This window comes from Aspergillus sydowii (genome assembly GCF_001890705.1).
Source record: "Aspergillus sydowii CBS 593.65 unplaced genomic scaffold ASPSYscaffold_17, whole genome shotgun sequence".
Classification (NCBI taxonomy): Eukaryota; Fungi; Ascomycota; class Eurotiomycetes; order Eurotiales; family Aspergillaceae; genus Aspergillus; species Aspergillus sydowii.
The window spans coordinates 543,051-558,236 of record NW_024467875.1 but is presented as its reverse complement, the minus strand read 5'-3'; the positions used below and the strand labels follow the sequence as shown (position 1 = coordinate 558,236).

General features: G+C 49.5%; 7 protein-coding genes across 7 annotated transcripts; 4 read left to right on the top strand and 3 right to left on the bottom strand.

Moving 5' to 3' along the window:
* Nucleotides 1-37: 37 nt before the first annotated feature.
* ASPSYDRAFT_550391 (uncharacterized protein) lies at nt 38-3,079 on the top strand. The gene is made up of 4 exons (XM_040848966.1): nt 38-183; nt 460-822; nt 880-1,115; nt 1,164-3,079. Exons 1-4 carry the CDS (start codon nt 148-150, stop codon nt 2,953-2,955), a joined length of 2,427 nt encoding a protein of 808 aa, XP_040697008.1. The 5' UTR covers nt 38-147; the 3' UTR covers nt 2,956-3,079.
* Nucleotides 3,080-3,203: 124 nt separating this feature from the next.
* ASPSYDRAFT_95024 (ubiquitin carboxyl-terminal hydrolase family protein) lies at nt 3,204-5,120 on the bottom strand (the record flags this gene model as incomplete). Its single annotated transcript, XM_040853064.1, has 2 exons — nt 3,204-4,375; nt 4,442-5,120. 2 exons carry the CDS (start codon nt 5,118-5,120, stop codon nt 3,204-3,206), a joined length of 1,851 nt encoding a protein of 616 aa, XP_040697007.1.
* A 320-nt stretch (nt 5,121-5,440) lies between these two features.
* Nucleotides 5,441-6,414, bottom strand: pre1 (proteasome core particle subunit beta 4). Its single transcript, XM_040848272.1, has 4 exons — nt 6,266-6,414; nt 6,048-6,205; nt 5,608-5,981; nt 5,441-5,549 (listed from the first exon to the last, which is right to left on the bottom strand). Coding segments are annotated over exons 1-4 (612 nt in total). The 5' UTR covers nt 6,268-6,414; the 3' UTR covers nt 5,441-5,471.
* Nucleotides 6,415-6,555: 141 nt separating this feature from the next.
* Nucleotides 6,556-8,818, top strand: ASPSYDRAFT_51333 (ribosomal RNA-processing protein RRP9). Its single transcript, XM_040848271.1, has 2 exons — nt 6,556-6,993; nt 7,046-8,818. The coding sequence occupies exons 1-2, from the start codon at nt 6,622-6,624 to the stop codon at nt 8,537-8,539; spliced, it is 1,866 nt and encodes a 621-aa protein (XP_040697005.1). The 5' UTR covers nt 6,556-6,621; the 3' UTR covers nt 8,540-8,818.
* ASPSYDRAFT_551298 (alpha/beta hydrolase) lies at nt 8,702-10,289 on the top strand. Its single transcript, XM_040848984.1, has 4 exons — nt 8,702-8,861; nt 8,928-9,290; nt 9,403-9,697; nt 9,805-10,289. Exons 1-4 carry the CDS (start codon nt 8,814-8,816, stop codon nt 10,092-10,094), a joined length of 996 nt encoding a protein of 331 aa, XP_040697004.1. The 5' UTR covers nt 8,702-8,813; the 3' UTR covers nt 10,095-10,289.
* Nucleotides 10,290-10,484: 195 nt separating this feature from the next.
* Nucleotides 10,485-12,152, bottom strand: ASPSYDRAFT_95020 (uncharacterized protein; the record flags this gene model as incomplete). Its single annotated transcript, XM_040853063.1, has 4 exons — nt 10,485-11,684; nt 11,736-11,828; nt 11,889-12,008; nt 12,069-12,152. The coding sequence occupies 4 exons, from the start codon at nt 12,150-12,152 to the stop codon at nt 10,485-10,487; spliced, it is 1,497 nt and encodes a 498-aa protein (XP_040697003.1).
* A 1,527-nt stretch (nt 12,153-13,679) lies between these two features.
* Nucleotides 13,680-15,108, top strand: ASPSYDRAFT_51329 (coiled-coil-helix-coiled-coil-helix domain-containing protein). The gene is made up of 4 exons (XM_040848270.1): nt 13,680-13,965; nt 14,177-14,284; nt 14,428-14,455; nt 14,587-15,108. The coding sequence occupies exons 1-4, from the start codon at nt 13,877-13,879 to the stop codon at nt 14,632-14,634; spliced, it is 273 nt and encodes a 90-aa protein (XP_040697002.1). The 5' UTR covers nt 13,680-13,876; the 3' UTR covers nt 14,635-15,108.
* Nucleotides 15,109-15,186: the final 78 nt, after the last annotated feature.

Genomic DNA, 15,186 nt, shown 5'->3' with positions numbered 1-15,186 from the left:
CTGTGGCCCGTGCACTAAACGCGGCAGCCGCTTCCTTATCAACTTATCGATGGCCATCTAGACCCCATCGTCGGAGCGTATCTATTCTCGTTTCGTGTCCAATATCAGGAAATGTCCTAGTATGAAACCTGAGTCTTGATTTGCCTGATGGGGCGACGTGCGTACTTGAATCGCCTGGCTCTGGTAGGCTACCCGCTTTCTTTTACTTCGCACGCGTGTTGTTCTTAATGGAGCCGTTTCTTCCTTGACCACATCTCAAATCCGCGATGCCTAGTATTTGTTTACAAGCCCTGGATTGATCATAAGTCGACAATGGCTATTCTGCCAAAATCAAGCTTCCTTTTCATCTTTTTTCTTTCTACACCTCCCTTCACTTGTCGATTCCGATAGATCCCATTGTTATCAGATTCGTTGATTCTCAAAGTCAGTTTTTTCGGACTATAACTAACGAGACTGAAGGGCCGGTCTCCCTATGAAGCTCCGGAACCTCCTGCTGACTCCTCAGCAGAGCAAGGATTCTCGGTGCAGCGGAGAATTTCACCGATCTATGCGGACGGATATGTCCAACACTACGATGAAAGGGGCCACCCGGTCAACCCGGAGTCCAAATCATTTGGAAGAGAGCTCAGGAGAGCCAAAAACGACATACTTTCAACAATGGGGATTGTCGTAAGCGAGGATACAAATCGCGGGCCCAATGATCAGGAAAAGGTCGACGCAATTGTGGCCGAAAATGACTACGGGTTGATCATGGTAACACTCGACCAAATTTCAGTTTTCCTGGGCTCGTGGTGGACCACATCCCTCACAGGCCGCATACAAGTGAGATTTTATTGACTATTGAATGAAGATGCTAAAGCTAATGGAAACCGTATAAAGACGTTTAAAAGCTATGCTCATGTCCCTCTTACACAAATCATAAGCCATGAACGTGCTTCCCTTGGGATTGTTGGGTTCCATTTTGCTGGAATCCCTGCATGGGCGATGTCGACATGTATATCTATATGTCGGCATCACCCTCTAGAGCGGTTGATTTCAACAATACAAAACTACTTTCCCAACAATGATGCCGGTTCGAAGCTTGTTCGAGCCTCCTTTACGATTCTCCATTCTGCGTAAGTAGCCCACATTATTAGGACGGTCAAAATTGACTCCTGTTATAGGATTCGAGGAGCCCTTCTTGTGCTCGCAATGCAGACGTACATGTACTCTCTATTACAGTCTCTTCATCTAATTTCTCCTACATCAGTGCCAGGTATTGCACACTTCATGCCGTTCGGCGAATTCGCCTCAATGCTGCTTCCAAGCCCTCCAGACCTCTCATTATTCTCCCTGGGCAGCTATTTCTTTAGCGTCATGAAGGCTCCATCTCTTTTCTACATCTATGTCTATTTGCGGCCCGTGATCGAAGTCCGTCTTTATAGGCTGATCCGCAGACGATTGCCAAAACCTATCCTGACGGATGATCTCTCCGTTAAGGTGGCTTTCGACAATGATCTCATTGATTGGATGGTTCCCACGCTCGGGCGTCGAGCTGTGGAGGAGACACAGCGCAGCAATCTTTCGCTGATTGATGACATATCATACGAGATGAATGCTTTCCGGCAATGGCTGTGCTCTAAATTTGCCTTCAGGCGACGAAGGCCTTCTGTTGCTCAAGTTACAGAGCTTCAGCATGAACCTGAGACTCTCCAGGCCCAGAGTGGCGCAGCAATTTTACCCCCGACTCCGGCGCATCGGCGACACAGGAGCACAGAGTCGAATCCTCCTGCTCAACCCATGCCAGCTCGTGAAACCGATGCGCACTCTGACAGCGGCGAAAGTGGATTATCGAATGGAGATAATCGGGTTATTGACGCGGATAATATGGATCTATTAAGGCGCGCGAGGAACCTCACCCTCTCTACCCGTACGACTTCGCCAGACCCAGACGCTCAACAAAATGGGGGTAACGCTCCTAATGAAAGCCGACGACAGTCACGTTCAAATACGCTTTTGTCCCGATCTCCGTCTCCTGAATCCTCACAGTCGTCGCCTCGAGTCCGCGCACAGTTGACCCAGGATTCCGATGTCATTGCCATGCAACTGGAATTGGAAAGTCGCCATACACAAAACCGGAATGCAACAACTGACACCGACGCTGGTATACAAAATTCAGAAGATAGGCAACCTGGTCGTCGTTCGATCTCTGAAATCCTTGACACGTTCTTATCCAGCCAGGACATAACCACGATCCTTGGTACGGAAGCTACAGATAGCGATGCCCTTTCTAATACGACTGCGGCGGTGTCCCCCAACCCCGGGGAAATGGGGACCACATCAATTTCAGATGACCAACTGCACGGGGTAACAGGGAACCAAAATCCAAACAACTCGAGCGTTGGTCCAATCGTTTCGGACCCGGTCAACATTCTCCCGGATGTAGTAGAAGAGCCACCCCTCGATGACACCACTAATCAAGCACAACTTGATCAAGATGATGATGATGATGATGATGATGACGACGACAATGGCGCCGACGCTGAATCTGGAATCCTGCCACACGTGGCCGACTCCATGGTCCGACAAAACTCAGCTGCGGGAACCACAACCATCACTCCCTCCGTATCAGCCCATAGAGTGACCATTCTTTCCGCTCTTCCTGTGGATTCTTTGGCGTCTCATCTCGCAGCTACGATCACGACGGCTCTTTTTGCTCCAATCGAGACTTTCTACCTCCGATCCCTAGCCAAATCTTATCTTTCCTCCAAGGGCGCCACTGCCGCGATCCGATCTGATGTTTATCCTGTGACGGCTTGGGGTGGCGGGGCCACCCGGTCTGATAAACTGGCGTACATAGGCAAACTGGCCCTCATGATGGGGATTCAAGCTGCTGTGAACGCTTCCGTTTGGGGAATTATATCGGGGTCCGCTATACGAATTGGAAGAAGGTGGTGTGGGTGGGGTGCGCTCTAAATTGAGTGTGGCTATCTAGTTGACCAAATGGCCAGATGACAGATCCCTATTATAATAGCTTACGTACGCCTGAACAAGTAACTAAATAGTATGATAATGCGTATAATAATAATGATCCCGATACTCGAAGGAGTAGCATAGATCAGTTTTCGTATGATAGGTAGTTACTCTCCAAAGACTATCATCACAATTCATACCTAATGATACACCTAAGATACCCAATCCTGGGTGCACTGTATGCCAAACAATCACCTTGCCGCCGCCTTGCCCTTGCGATTACCCATTCCAGGAACCTTCCTTCGCTCCCAAACCATAAGGTACCCTTCTTTCGTGAACAAGGTCTCGCTCTCAGCATGCTTCACAAACAAATCCTGGATCTCTAGCCACTCAGACCCTCGCTGTTCACCGGTATTTTGTTCGCTCTGAATCCTCGTGTTCTCTGCTGCAATTGCCTTGTCATTGAGCTGAACGAGCCATGAGACCTTTTCGGTACCGGCACCGGCACCGCTGGAGGATGCTCCTCCTGACGCTGCGTTAACGCCCTTTTCTGCGGCGTCCTCCGTTCCACCGGGGGCGCTGATAGTCGGGTCGAGGATGATGTTTGCTACAAGGTCATAAAGGATGGGTTCACCGGGAGGCCAGATATCCGGGTTCGGCTCTACATATGGCGACATATCCAGTGAGCGAGGGGAGGGGAAAGTGACAATAGTAGGGTTCCGTTCGGAGACGAATCTGTTTTTGCTGAAGCGTTTGATGTGAAACATGAGGTAGGGTGGGAGCGGGTGGAGAAGGCGATGGCGAACTCGGTGGTCGAGTTTCTCGGATGCGGTAATTCCGTTATACTTGTTTAGTAAGGTGGTTAGGGGTACTTGAGGAATGATGGATTCCCTGTTTGCAGACTGGAAGAGGGGAGTCGGAGGCAGGTCTAGAGTGAGGATTAGGAAAGGAGTCGTTTGGTTGTTTATGGTGCCTGATTCGGTGAAAACCAATCGAGCATTCTGTGTGTCTGAATGCGCTGTGATCGCTTGGCTTTCAATTCGTAGATGGCCTTGAAACGCAGCGTGGACCACACTGGTCGGGGTTTTTGATGGCTTTCGAGAACCACCGAGTGCGAGGTGTAGGTTGTTTAAGAACCAAGATAGGAACTCCACAGGGTCTGACTGCTGAGTGAGGGTAAATCGCTTTGATGATCGCAAGGCAATTTCCTGTAAAAGCTCGTGCGGTGATACGTGAGAGCGGAACGCTTTAGGATTCCAAAGCTTGCGCACTAGAGTGCCAAAGCGCAAAACTAGCTGGGGTGTACCAGGCTGTGGAAACTCGTGAAGGAGAAAGTAGTTGCGAATTGGAAGAACATGGGCGAGGGCTTGAGCCACAACGTTTAAATAGTCGTTCGCCTTGATATTGTTCATACCAACAAAGCCTAGACAGCATTGTTAGCCAAAACAGTCCCACCAAAAGTGTAAATAGGTTGGGAAGTTATATTCACCTGGTCGATAGCGTTTCCCCGAAAGGTCGAACGCATCTGTGACCTCTTTGTCCAACTTGGCCACTTCATCCTTGGTATAATATGGGTCGACCACGTACTTGATATCGTCCAAGCTTTTATTTTTCACCTCGTATCCCTCGGGTAAGACATAGACTTTCTTCGTTCCCATATTGACGAAAACATGGTGTGAAACTTCCAGGGCGTGAAAGTAGGCGTGGGATTTCGGCCCTCTGCCTTGGAAGTATTTCCCACACACAAGACAAGCGTAGACATTAATATTTGACAGACTGACGGAACACAACTTCTCAAAGTCGAAGTCGAGAATTTGTCGATTAATGGTATCTAGATAAAGGTCGCTGTATCCTTCCATTGGGGCTGTTTGCCGTTGAGGTGCCACGATCGTAGGTCGGCTATCGCTCTCATCGTCATCGTCTTCCTCCTCATCTACCTGTGCTGCTTCTTCAAGTTCCTCTTCCTCTTGGTCCGCAGCTGCAAGGATATCTTTTCCCTGGCGCTCATGCTTCTCCCTCTCCTGCCCATTAGCTCGGCGCAAAGGTAGCGCACCATGACGCGGGTCGCTTTCTGGCAGGTTATCATCCTCCACGCGGGCCTTTTTGGAGGCCGGAGACCCGGCAGTAGCCTCTTGCTCTAGCGACAGCTCGGCCTGTCTTTTGGTCATCATAACTCGTTTGGGGGAATGACAAATGGAAGGCGGGAGGAGCAGCGGGCTTTTGGAAATCCTCACTTCGCGCGATTGGAATAAAGAAGGTATGCAAACATGACAAACACCCGATTCAACTTGCATCATCAATCATGAATTCAACAGCGGACTTTAAGGTTGAGCATCACCGGTTTAACATTGGAGGATAACTTTGGAAATTCATGTCATATCATTTCGCTTAATTTCTACCTATCAGCCGTCGTAGGCAGTGACTACACCGGGAGCAAATGCAATCGATCATTTCAGAAATCCCATAGCCCATAATATCGGAAACGAAACCGGAGAACATAAAATGCTTGTTTTGATATATTAAGCACTCGTGACAATTCGGTTATTGTCGAAGTCTACTTCCTTCACGCCATCCTTAGTCACTACTTTAACCAGAACCTGTACATCGTTAGCCATTCTGTTTCGGGTCTAAACTAAGAGCAGATGGGTAACATACCCCCTTGTAGTCGATTGGCAGCCGGCGCTTCAACTCATCTGTGCACATTTCTAGGAGCTTCATTCCTTCTTCCAGAGTAATGTCGGGATGATGATGTTTGTCAAGCGTTGATAGACAGTAGTACTGGGCGTAACCGTGGGCAGCGTACGGAACAGGCGCCAAAGAAGCGAGGTAGTCAATCCAGTATAGGTGTGGTTTCTGAGAAATAGGGTCAACTCCACCGAGAAGGAGGTTGACTGTGTAAGGGCTCCGCGATCGTAGACTGCGTGCTAGCTCTCCTCGAACGAAATTAGCGACAGCATTCGGGGACAGCTCGGTATCGTTTCGCATTGTGTATAGCTGAACATTGGCTTGAACATATTCTGCAAATTGGACTGTTTTGGAATAATAAGTTAGCCTCATGGTATTGAAGCTCTGTATACAATGTTGGTGTCACGAACTGGTGTCCCCCGCCTCGCCGGAGAAAGCAACAAGCGTGTGCTCATTTAGTTGCTTCGTCTTATCATCTGTAGCCTTGAGAATAGTAGGACCTCTCATGGCAGCCTTTGATGCTGCCAGAAGGACAAAGTCTTTGCCTGTGATACCGAGTAGAACCTCCCTATGGCAATGTCGGTCAGCATCGCTAGTGGCTAGCTATGGGTCAGAGGTTGAAATATACATATTGACCACGGTATTCTCAAATCTCTCGGCAAAAATATGGTATTTGGAACAAAAATGTGAGATTCGGGTGGAGGAAGGAGAAAATAAGCAGGAGATTGATGCCAGGCGTTTACTGTCTATCACTGGCCGCGCGGAGCTTTGACTGCCTGGAGCTGTTGTTCCAGCTTCCGCACCTGAGGCGGAGAGCTGTTGGCTGACTCAGCGTAACCACCACACCGCCTGCACGGACCACTGGCAGAAAAAAAAGTCGAAAATGCGCGGGAAAATATCTATGAAATAGGAAGATCGCAGGAGTCAACTGCTTCGATTGAAGAACGCCCCTGCTGGTTCATCTTCAATTGACCCTCTTCTCCGATGTCGTCATTTTTTACATTACCTGCCTCCCAGCGGAAGCGCAAGAGAGAAGACCGCGCTGGGGCCCCGGCTTCAAAGAAACGGGGTGTCGATGCGGATGGAGATGTGCGCAACAAGAGCGGGAAGAAAACCAGGGAAAGGGACGATTCAATCTCTGGAAGCGACCTGGACGAGGATGCGGAGAGCGTGGCATCCGCAGCCTCAGAAGAGGAAAGTGGCTCGGACTCAGATGACGGGGAGACAGCCGCAGATCGAAGACTGAAATTAGCGGAGCGATACCTAGAAAACGTTCGGGATGAGGTAGACGATTACGGTTTTGATGCTGCGGAGATCGATCGGGATCTGATCGCAGAGAGGCTGAAAGAGGATGTGGTATGCTCGAGAATATTCAGCTACTCTGATTTAGAACTGACCGTTATGTCAGGACGAATTCAAAGGACGAGTATATCGCCAAATTGCTTCCGACTTAGCTTTCCCGGCAGCCTCACATGCGTTTTTCCGCGCAGATACGCAAACGACGACGTCGATTGCCGTACACTCACCATATGTCTATACGGTATCCAAGGACAGGACCTTGATCAAATGGGAGCTTGCAACACCCGCCGCAGAAGGCGCGCCTACGGCAAACGGGACAGAGTCGATATCAAAGCGGGCCCCCCGACCGCAGCGGAAGAAGCCGAAACAAGTGCGCTTTACAAGAGGCTTACAGAAGATTGCAGAGAGTGCAGAGGAGCAGGGCCACACCAAAAACATTTTGTCGGTAGCCGTGTCTCCTTCAGGGAAGTTTGTTGCTACCGGAGGGGAGGATAACAAGCTCATTATTTGGGACGCTGCAACTTTGATACCCGTGCAAACCTTTACACAACATCGCGACTCCGTCAGCGGACTAGCCTTTGCTCGCCACATCTCTACCATGAGCTCAGGTGAACAATTATTCTCTGGCTCCTTTGATCGAACCATCAAGACCTGGTCTATTAGCACCGCTGGTCACGCTTATGTTGAGACACTATTCGGCCACCAAGACAATGTCGCATCGCTGGCCGCGATGACGATTGATCAGTGTATCAGTGTTGGAGCGCGTGACCGCACAGCGAGACTGTGGAAGGTTGTGGAAGAGTCTCAGCTAATTTTCCGTGGTGGCTCATCCAAAAACTCATACCAAGAGAACAATATCGACTGCATTGCACCTTTGCCTCCTAATCACTTTGTCACCGGCTCGGATAATGGCTCCATCTCACTGTGGTCTATCCACAAGAAAAAGCCCGTTTACACCGTTCACCAAGCCCACGGTTTCGACCCTATTCCACCCTTAGAGGAACATTCCCCCGAAGCTGATCGGCAGACGGCCGAATCAAATGCGCGTTATCTCCGACCCACGCCTCGCTGGGTTACCGCCTTGACGACAGTTCCGGGTACGGATATTGTTCTAAGTGGCAGTTGGGATGGTTGGGTACGGGCGTGGAAGATTTCAGACGATAAGCGAACGATTCAACCTCTAGGACCTGTCGGTGGAGGTACCCTGTCCACAGACGGCCCAGATACCCCATCAAAACAACTAGAGCAGAGCCTTGCATCCGCCGACCCAACCGACAGACAGAGCCTAACCGGGCCCCAAGAAGAGGCTGAGCCTCTCGTCAAGGGCGTCGTCAATGATATCGCAGTCTTTGAACGACGAGTGGAGACGGCAAAGCCAGGCCAAGTGCCATCTGAATCGAAATCTAAATCGAACACTACATCACCCGAAGCGCGCGGCCTTTGTATCGCCGTTGCCGTAGGGAAAGAGCATAGGTTCGGGCGTTGGAAATGTTATGGAAACAACTATCACAAGGGGCCGACTTCGGAGGGCAGAAATGGTGCTATGGTTTTCGAAGTCCCATTCTCATCTGATAAACTTGGTCGAGCGGAGGAATCGGTCTGACCTTTTGTATCTAACCTTCAATAGATGACTGTATTCTACTATTCCCAGCGGCATTAGCATATTTGGAAAAGCACTGATTTCTTCTGGTAACTCTTCCTCTTCGCAACTGAAGTCGTGGCCTTATACGGAATTGCAGTGGCCGAAGAACACGAGGTAAGCGCTAGTATTCTGGGCGAGATCGTCAACTTTGGGTTATATATCCATTGCAACTCGCTTCTCGTCTTGCTTGTACGTAGTGCGGCTACTAGTTATTATCTACCTAACACCATCTACCATGGCCGAATACCGTTATTTAACTACTCCACAACCCGAATGGGAGAATGTAAACCACCACGCACTTCTTCGGAGACCATATTTGAACATCAATAACCATCATCATCATCGATAGTTCCCCCACAATCTCCCACCCGGTACCCGCACCTTCTGGCTAAACAGAGATCACCTTCCCATCACCCCTGAACCAGGTCTCGAGATCAAGGAATTCGACGTCCCAGTTCGCGACGGACATCCAATCAGCGTCCGTTCATACAGGCAGTTCTCTGCCGATGGCGACGCTGTCAGAAACCCCCTACCATTGCTCATCTATTTCCATGGTGGAGGATTCGTCTCCGGAGGCTTAGAGTCCGACGATGCCTCGTGTAGGCGCATCGCCTTAGAAATCCCCATACTCGTGCTGAATGTTGAGTATCGGCTCGCACCAGAGCACCGCTTTCCCATTGGATTTGAGGATTGCTTGGATATTGTTCGCTGGGTGAGTAATGAAAAATAATGCTCTCTTATATCTTCTATGATCTACTCGTATACGCCTCTCAAGATCAAGCAACCCTACCTTAATAAACTCTGTGATCTAAACTACTTACTAGGCCGCATCCCCACAAGCCAAAGACAAACTCCCTTCGGCCATTGACTTGAACTCAGGCTTCATCATAGGTGGCACCTCCGCCGGCGCAAACTTCGTTGCCGGCATCGCGCACATAATCGCGCAAGAGACAGACCCTAACCTAAAGCTTTCCCACCGGCTAACTGGAATCCTCTTCCTAGCTGGTACTATCTGCCATGAGGATGCTCGGCCTGAGAAATACCGCGATAGGATATTGAGCATAGATGAGATCACGGAATCTGCAGGGCTAACTAAGGAAGGCATTATATATTTTGCTGGTGAGGTCCTAATCCTTTCTATTTACTTTGTTCTTGTATTCCTAATTGCGCTATTGCGAGAGGGGGAGGAGGGATTCATTTATTGCAAGTATTAACATTGTTTGTAGAAAAATACGGCGCGCCGCCAGCCGACGTCCGTCGCTCGCCGCTTCTGTTTGAGTCTCATAGCGATTTGGCTCTGCGGGCTGCGGTTTATGTCTGCGGTTGGGACCCGCGTCGTGATGAGACATTGTTATTTGAGCAGTTGTTGCGGGAGGAAGGTGTGACGACCAAGAAGTATATATACCCCGGCCTCCCACATGGATTTTGGACCATGTGTCCTGATTTGGACGTTTCGAAAGAATGGGAGAAAGATCTCCTTGAGGGCGTGAAATTTCTTTTAGAACATTCGACTTAGTAGGTGGTAGGCGATGTGGGACTGAATGAGAGTTTATTAAATTTTTGATATTATTGTTTTAGCTAAGGTAGAATTCCTCCCCGAAGGTATTCTGGGTATAGAGCGGGAAGCCAGTATCGTCCTGCCTGTCTTATGCATCGTGAAGAGCTTTAAACCGAGATACTCCCCAAAAATTCCAGAACCATTCTAGTACATACATGCAAGCATACAAAGCAAAACGATGAATTCGCTGAAAAAGGTCATGCCCAGCACCTGTAAACTCCGACAAGCATCAAGTCATGAAATTGCAAGAGTTTGCCTAATTGTGACGCGGTTTGTGGCCTTGGCTTGCTGAGAAAATGTTGGCGGATAGGCCATTATGAAAACGAGTTGAAATGGGTACGGGAAGGGTTAGAACGCTGATGGCCGAAAATTGCCGCGACTCCTGGCCCGTCTCGTAGCGGCGACTGGCCCCTCATCCTCGGAGTCATCGTCGTCACCTAAAGAGATGGCGCGGTTGGCGGATGAGCCTACTGGAGGTTGTGCTCGCGGGCGTGAATTCAGATTCGCGTTGTTTGTGGCACTTGCACCATTGGCACGAGCAGGGGGGGAACTTGACAATATTTGGTATGTTGGTACGCGCCGTCGATTGCCAGCTGCAGCAGGTCGAATCGGCTCATCGTCGTCGTCTTCATCGTCGTCTTCATCGTCACCATCTTCGTTCTCGTCATCGTCAGCCTCGCTACCGTCGGCCGTATCCGAGTCTTCGTCTTCATCATCATCTTCATCATCCTCGCTGTCCGGTGCCCTATTTAAGTGGTATGTACTAGGGTGGACGGTGCTATATCCCGAGCCTGGCGAATCATTGAATATGGCGTTTAACTCAGCTCTGCTGTATTCGGGATGCCCAACAACGGTTGATCGGTCCGAGTCTGAAGCGTAATTCATTGATGGCTCATCATCATCAATAAAGGAATCCATATCCTCATCCTCGTCCTCGTCCTCTTCTTCATCATCTTCGTCATGGACAGAGTCGTGAGAATCGTGTGAGTCGAAACCCGAGTGACCATAGGGGTACTCAGGAGGAAATGCGCCAGGTATTATGCCAGGCATCACGCCGAAGCCATTGCGATCACGGGGCGCAACGTAGCGAAATTCAGCAGGAAGAGTTCCCAACGGCATCCCGTCATACCACTCTGTCCAGTCGAAGCCCGGTGGTTCCCCGAAGCCATCCTCTACTTCATCATCAACTTCTTCATATGGATCATCCGTCATTTCTGAGTTATCTGAGTCGCTTCTCCAATCGGTACCTGACATCGAGTCATCGTCAGGCCGATATCCGCAGTTCACACAACCCTCCTCATCCAGTTCCCAGGAACACTGCGGACAACGAACGACACCGTCTTCAAGGTCAATAATGGGCCCAGCGGGCAGAGGCCGCGCCTTGTTAAATGTGCCCCTGAAAAGACCTCCTTGTTTTGGATCTAAGTTATTCTTGTCCGCCTCTATCCTCCCCGCCTCCTCAAGCTGATGTGTTTTGTGTTGATCTGTCGTTTCTCCCTTGTCTAGAAGCTCGGCGCGACTAGTGAACAACTGGACGACTGCACGGACCTGAATATAGTTAGTACATAGCTAAAATAACTGAGAGCCGATGGGACTTACGAGGTACGCTGGCGCAGGCTGCGATTTCACTGGGGCTCGGCAATCAGGGCAAGTTTTATTGGATCGTCCTTCAGAGAACCATGAGGTCAGGCACTGTGGCACAATAGTTAGCGCGCAGTCTCTAGGTGGCGTTAAGGGGGGAAGTAGACTAACGCCATAGCAAAATGTGTGACCGCAGGCAAGGGTGTAGGGTTCGTAGAGTGGGCGAATACATATCCCGCATTGTATGAGTCCGCGGATGTCGTCGACATGAGCTTGTAGCGTATGGAAGAGCTAGTCACATAATAATTCGGTCAGCGCGCCTCCCAGTACATTATCGCCAAAACAACGTACCCCCGATGCATCCTGCGGCGTGGCACCCTTTGTTCCACAAGGGCCTCTGCTCAAAGCGCATGTCGGAGGGGTAAACCGCGACATATTTTGCGAAGATTATTTATTGCAAGTATTCGAACCGAGAGTTAACTGAGACTGAAACTTTTCTCAAATTCCTCGGTGGAGCGAGCGTGCTTGCTTCAGGCCAGCAAGAGGAGGGCGTGCAGGTTGTTTGTTCAAACAATCGAACGAACGGCGGTCATAACGCGGGAGGCGATCGCCGCTGAGCGATGGGTGAGAGTATCTGGAACGAGGAAATCCCAGAGGCCGCCAACAGATGTCTCTGGACTAGGGGATTGACTCGATTGACTCGTGAGACTCGCAGCGCGGAAACTGGAGGAATCTCAAAGGAAGGCGATGGCAACTGACCAGCAGTGCGTGAGCATGACTTTTTCTGGCGGAACTGGAAGCGCGCGGGAATCAAACGGATCAAACACGCGCAACAGGCTAATTAGCACCATCGGCGCTGGACCCTTGACTTTCCTCCTTCATCGATCTCCCCTACTTTTGTTTCTCCTATTATCACAATCTCCAGTTACTTTATTGGTATAGTACAGACGAATCTGACTGATAATTTTCGACAATAGGTCCATCCATTTCAGGCCTTGGAGGTCCTCAGCCCGTAACTGTCCAGCCCCAACAGCCGGAAGTTCCAACGGCGTTAATTGCTCGCTATCTCTTCGCATTCGTGGAAGCTACTGCACCGAAATCCTGCCTGGGGCTTGACTCGACATTATTCAATAACTAACATCAGCTCGCGTACTCGGCGGCCCGGCGTGGCATTAGCACGGGCCTTGTAGCCAGATCTCGCAACCTACATATATCACGTCACCTGAACGATAAGGCCAGGAGAATGGTGCCCCGCTTCAAGAGGCTTCCCCTCTTTCCATGCTTCCCCTCCCCTGAGTGGCTCTGTCTTGGGTCGAAACTAGGCAAAGGTAACTGACTGCCAATCTTACGAATCCGAGATAGAGAGTCCCTAAATCCAGCTGCTGGAGAATTCCTGCTTCATCTGCGCAATGGCCTTATGGCTACCATCACCATCAAGACGATGTACAGCAAATACATCCATATACAATGGCTCCCTTGTGGGATGTAACTGTAGAAGGAACTCACTGCAACCACTGCAGACTAATACTTAAAAATCAGAACCAGCACTGCCAAAGCAACAAAACACAGCCCTATCGCAATAAGCTGTCAGCCTGTCAGCCCAAGCGATCTCCGGTATACATGGCCTAATACCAACACTTTTCATCATTGTGTCACGATGAGGGTCAACATTGTCTCGGGCGATGAATTGTGATTCTGAATATGCATGAACAAAGCCGTCCGGCTTCGCACATGGTGCATTATACAATAGCAACGCGACCCGAGATGAGGCTCTGGGATCCTAGTGAGTGTAGCAGTCAATATATTACTCCATGATAAGAAGTGAGTCATGAGGCTGTGTAATACCGTGGCGACACCAGTAGACTGCCTCAGCAGTGGATAAGTTATAAATGGATACAATCCAAGGCTGGTATAGAGCTGGAGTGCTTTCCGATGTACCAACGCGACTCGAGCTGTAGATCCCGGGTACCGTGCCAAGGCTTCGGTTCCGTCTCCGACTTTTCCCAACTCGAGCATCTAGACCGTCATCCATCCAGATCAACACCCTTAACTTGTATACTTGTCCAGTGGCCCTGTAACATTCTCCAAGCCCGACATCTTCTAACTCGTGCCAATCTATCTTCTTAATCAGGACCCGTGGACAACGAGTTGTTCAGGCCATGGCCTCTCAAGGAGATCAACAATCGGCCTCATCATCCACCGATCCTTCCGCTAATTCCTGGGGTCGCACGGAGCGCAAGTTCTCGAAGTACGTTATAACTCTGTCATTTCGCGTTCCTCTCTCTTGCTTCTAGGATGCTTGCATGGACATTATCTGGGGTATGGCGTTGTAGCCGCGTGATCTAGATGTCCAAACTTGACCCGTTTTGTCCCGCCGGATTCTCAGCTCGTCCATTCAACGTCCTCTGCCTGGTTTTGATTCTGGCCGTCTTTTACTGACCTGATTTGTTGTCTTTTAGCAAATCCGCCAGCGAGTACTATGATCCCTGCCAGGACTTCGCGGATCGAAGTTTAAGATGCATGAAACGCAACGGCTTTGATAGGGAGATGTGTGGCGATTATTTCCAGTATGTATTTCCTTGCAATGCCTCTTATTAATGGTACAATCAATCGATCCCCTGATATATCCAGTGGCTGTAATCCTAGACGCTGTGAAGAACGGGGCCAGTACTCAATCTATCTGACTTTATCCCACTGACTGCGAACTTAGGGCCTATCGTGATTGCAAGAAACAATGGGTGAGTTATTATGCCATATCCTTTACTTCATCTTCACCTTTCAGAGTGTGGGAACATTGACATTTAGCACTTCCTTCTATTAATGTTCCTATAATCCTGATAGTACGCGTATAGTACTAACTGGTCTTCAGTTAACACAAAAGAAGCTTGGGACCGACAGCCAAAAAGCATTGGAATGAGCGGGCTTGTCCCAATGCTGCATTATGAAGTGCTACTGTTACCATATTAAGTGCAAACTCACCATGCCAGTGTCACTTCAATACCTTGGTCTCTTTCTTTGCGTCATCCTCATTGTTCGGTCGGCTGCACTGTACGATAGGCGTTTTCCAGGCTCAATTGAGCCATTATATCCTCCGATGTATTTCTCCTGATCTGTGTCTCAGAATTTTAACTCACAGACTACCTGTATTACTATGTCCCCTCTTCAACATCAGTATCCCTTCCCGACCAACTGCTTGTTGAGTTGTACATCACATGCCTACCGGCTCTGATATAGCTGATTATCAGACGAAAGTGCCCTGTACCTTACTCAGAATTGCTAACTATTATGTGGTGTGCTTTCGGACCCAGATAGTGCTATTTAATGAGATATCGTATATAATGACCGCTGTAGATCTGACACCCGCCGAGCGATAAAGGCACGGAAGGGGTTATCATGACATACTAGCTCTGCTTTCAGCACGATTAGTCCGCTAGTTAACAGAAGCAAAACCACTCCTGCCTAATATTCT

Bases quoted from the DNA above. Each gene is read 5' to 3' on its own strand.
- ASPSYDRAFT_551298 (XM_040848984.1), top strand. From the start codon at position 8,814: ATGGCCGAATACCGTTATTTAACTACTCCACAACCCGAATGGGAGAAT. The intron at 8,862-8,927 runs GTAAACCACCAC...CATCATCGATAG, and splicing joins CACAACCCGAATGGGAGAAT to TTCCCCCACAATCTCCCACC. The intron at 9,698-9,804 runs GTGAGGTCCTAA...CATTGTTTGTAG, and splicing joins AGGCATTATATATTTTGCTG to AAAAATACGGCGCGCCGCCA.
- ASPSYDRAFT_51329 (XM_040848270.1), top strand. From the start codon at position 13,877: ATGGCCTCTCAAGGAGATCAACAATCGGCCTCATCATCCACCGATCCT. The intron at 13,966-14,176 runs GTACGTTATAAC...GTTGTCTTTTAG, and splicing joins ACGGAGCGCAAGTTCTCGAA to CAAATCCGCCAGCGAGTACT. The intron at 14,285-14,427 runs GTATGTATTTCC...CTGCGAACTTAG, and splicing joins ATGTGTGGCGATTATTTCCA to GGCCTATCGTGATTGCAAGA.
- ASPSYDRAFT_51333 (XM_040848271.1), top strand. From the start codon at position 6,622: ATGTCGTCATTTTTTACATTACCTGCCTCCCAGCGGAAGCGCAAGAGA. The intron at 6,994-7,045 runs GTATGCTCGAGA...CCGTTATGTCAG, and splicing joins AGAGGCTGAAAGAGGATGTG to GACGAATTCAAAGGACGAGT.
- pre1 (XM_040848272.1), bottom strand. The intron at 5,982-6,047 runs GTTCGTGACACC...ATTCCAAAACAG, and splicing joins CGGCGAGGCGGGGGACACCA to TCCAATTTGCAGAATATGTT. The intron at 5,550-5,607 runs GTATGTTACCCA...AACGATGTACAG, and splicing joins TGCCAATCGACTACAAGGGG to GTTCTGGTTAAAGTAGTGAC.
- ASPSYDRAFT_550391 (XM_040848966.1), top strand. From the start codon at position 148: ATGGGGCGACGTGCGTACTTGAATCGCCTGGCTCTG. The intron at 184-459 runs GTAGGCTACCCG...ACGAGACTGAAG, and splicing joins ACTTGAATCGCCTGGCTCTG to GGCCGGTCTCCCTATGAAGC. The intron at 823-879 runs GTGAGATTTTAT...AACCGTATAAAG, and splicing joins CCCTCACAGGCCGCATACAA to ACGTTTAAAAGCTATGCTCA.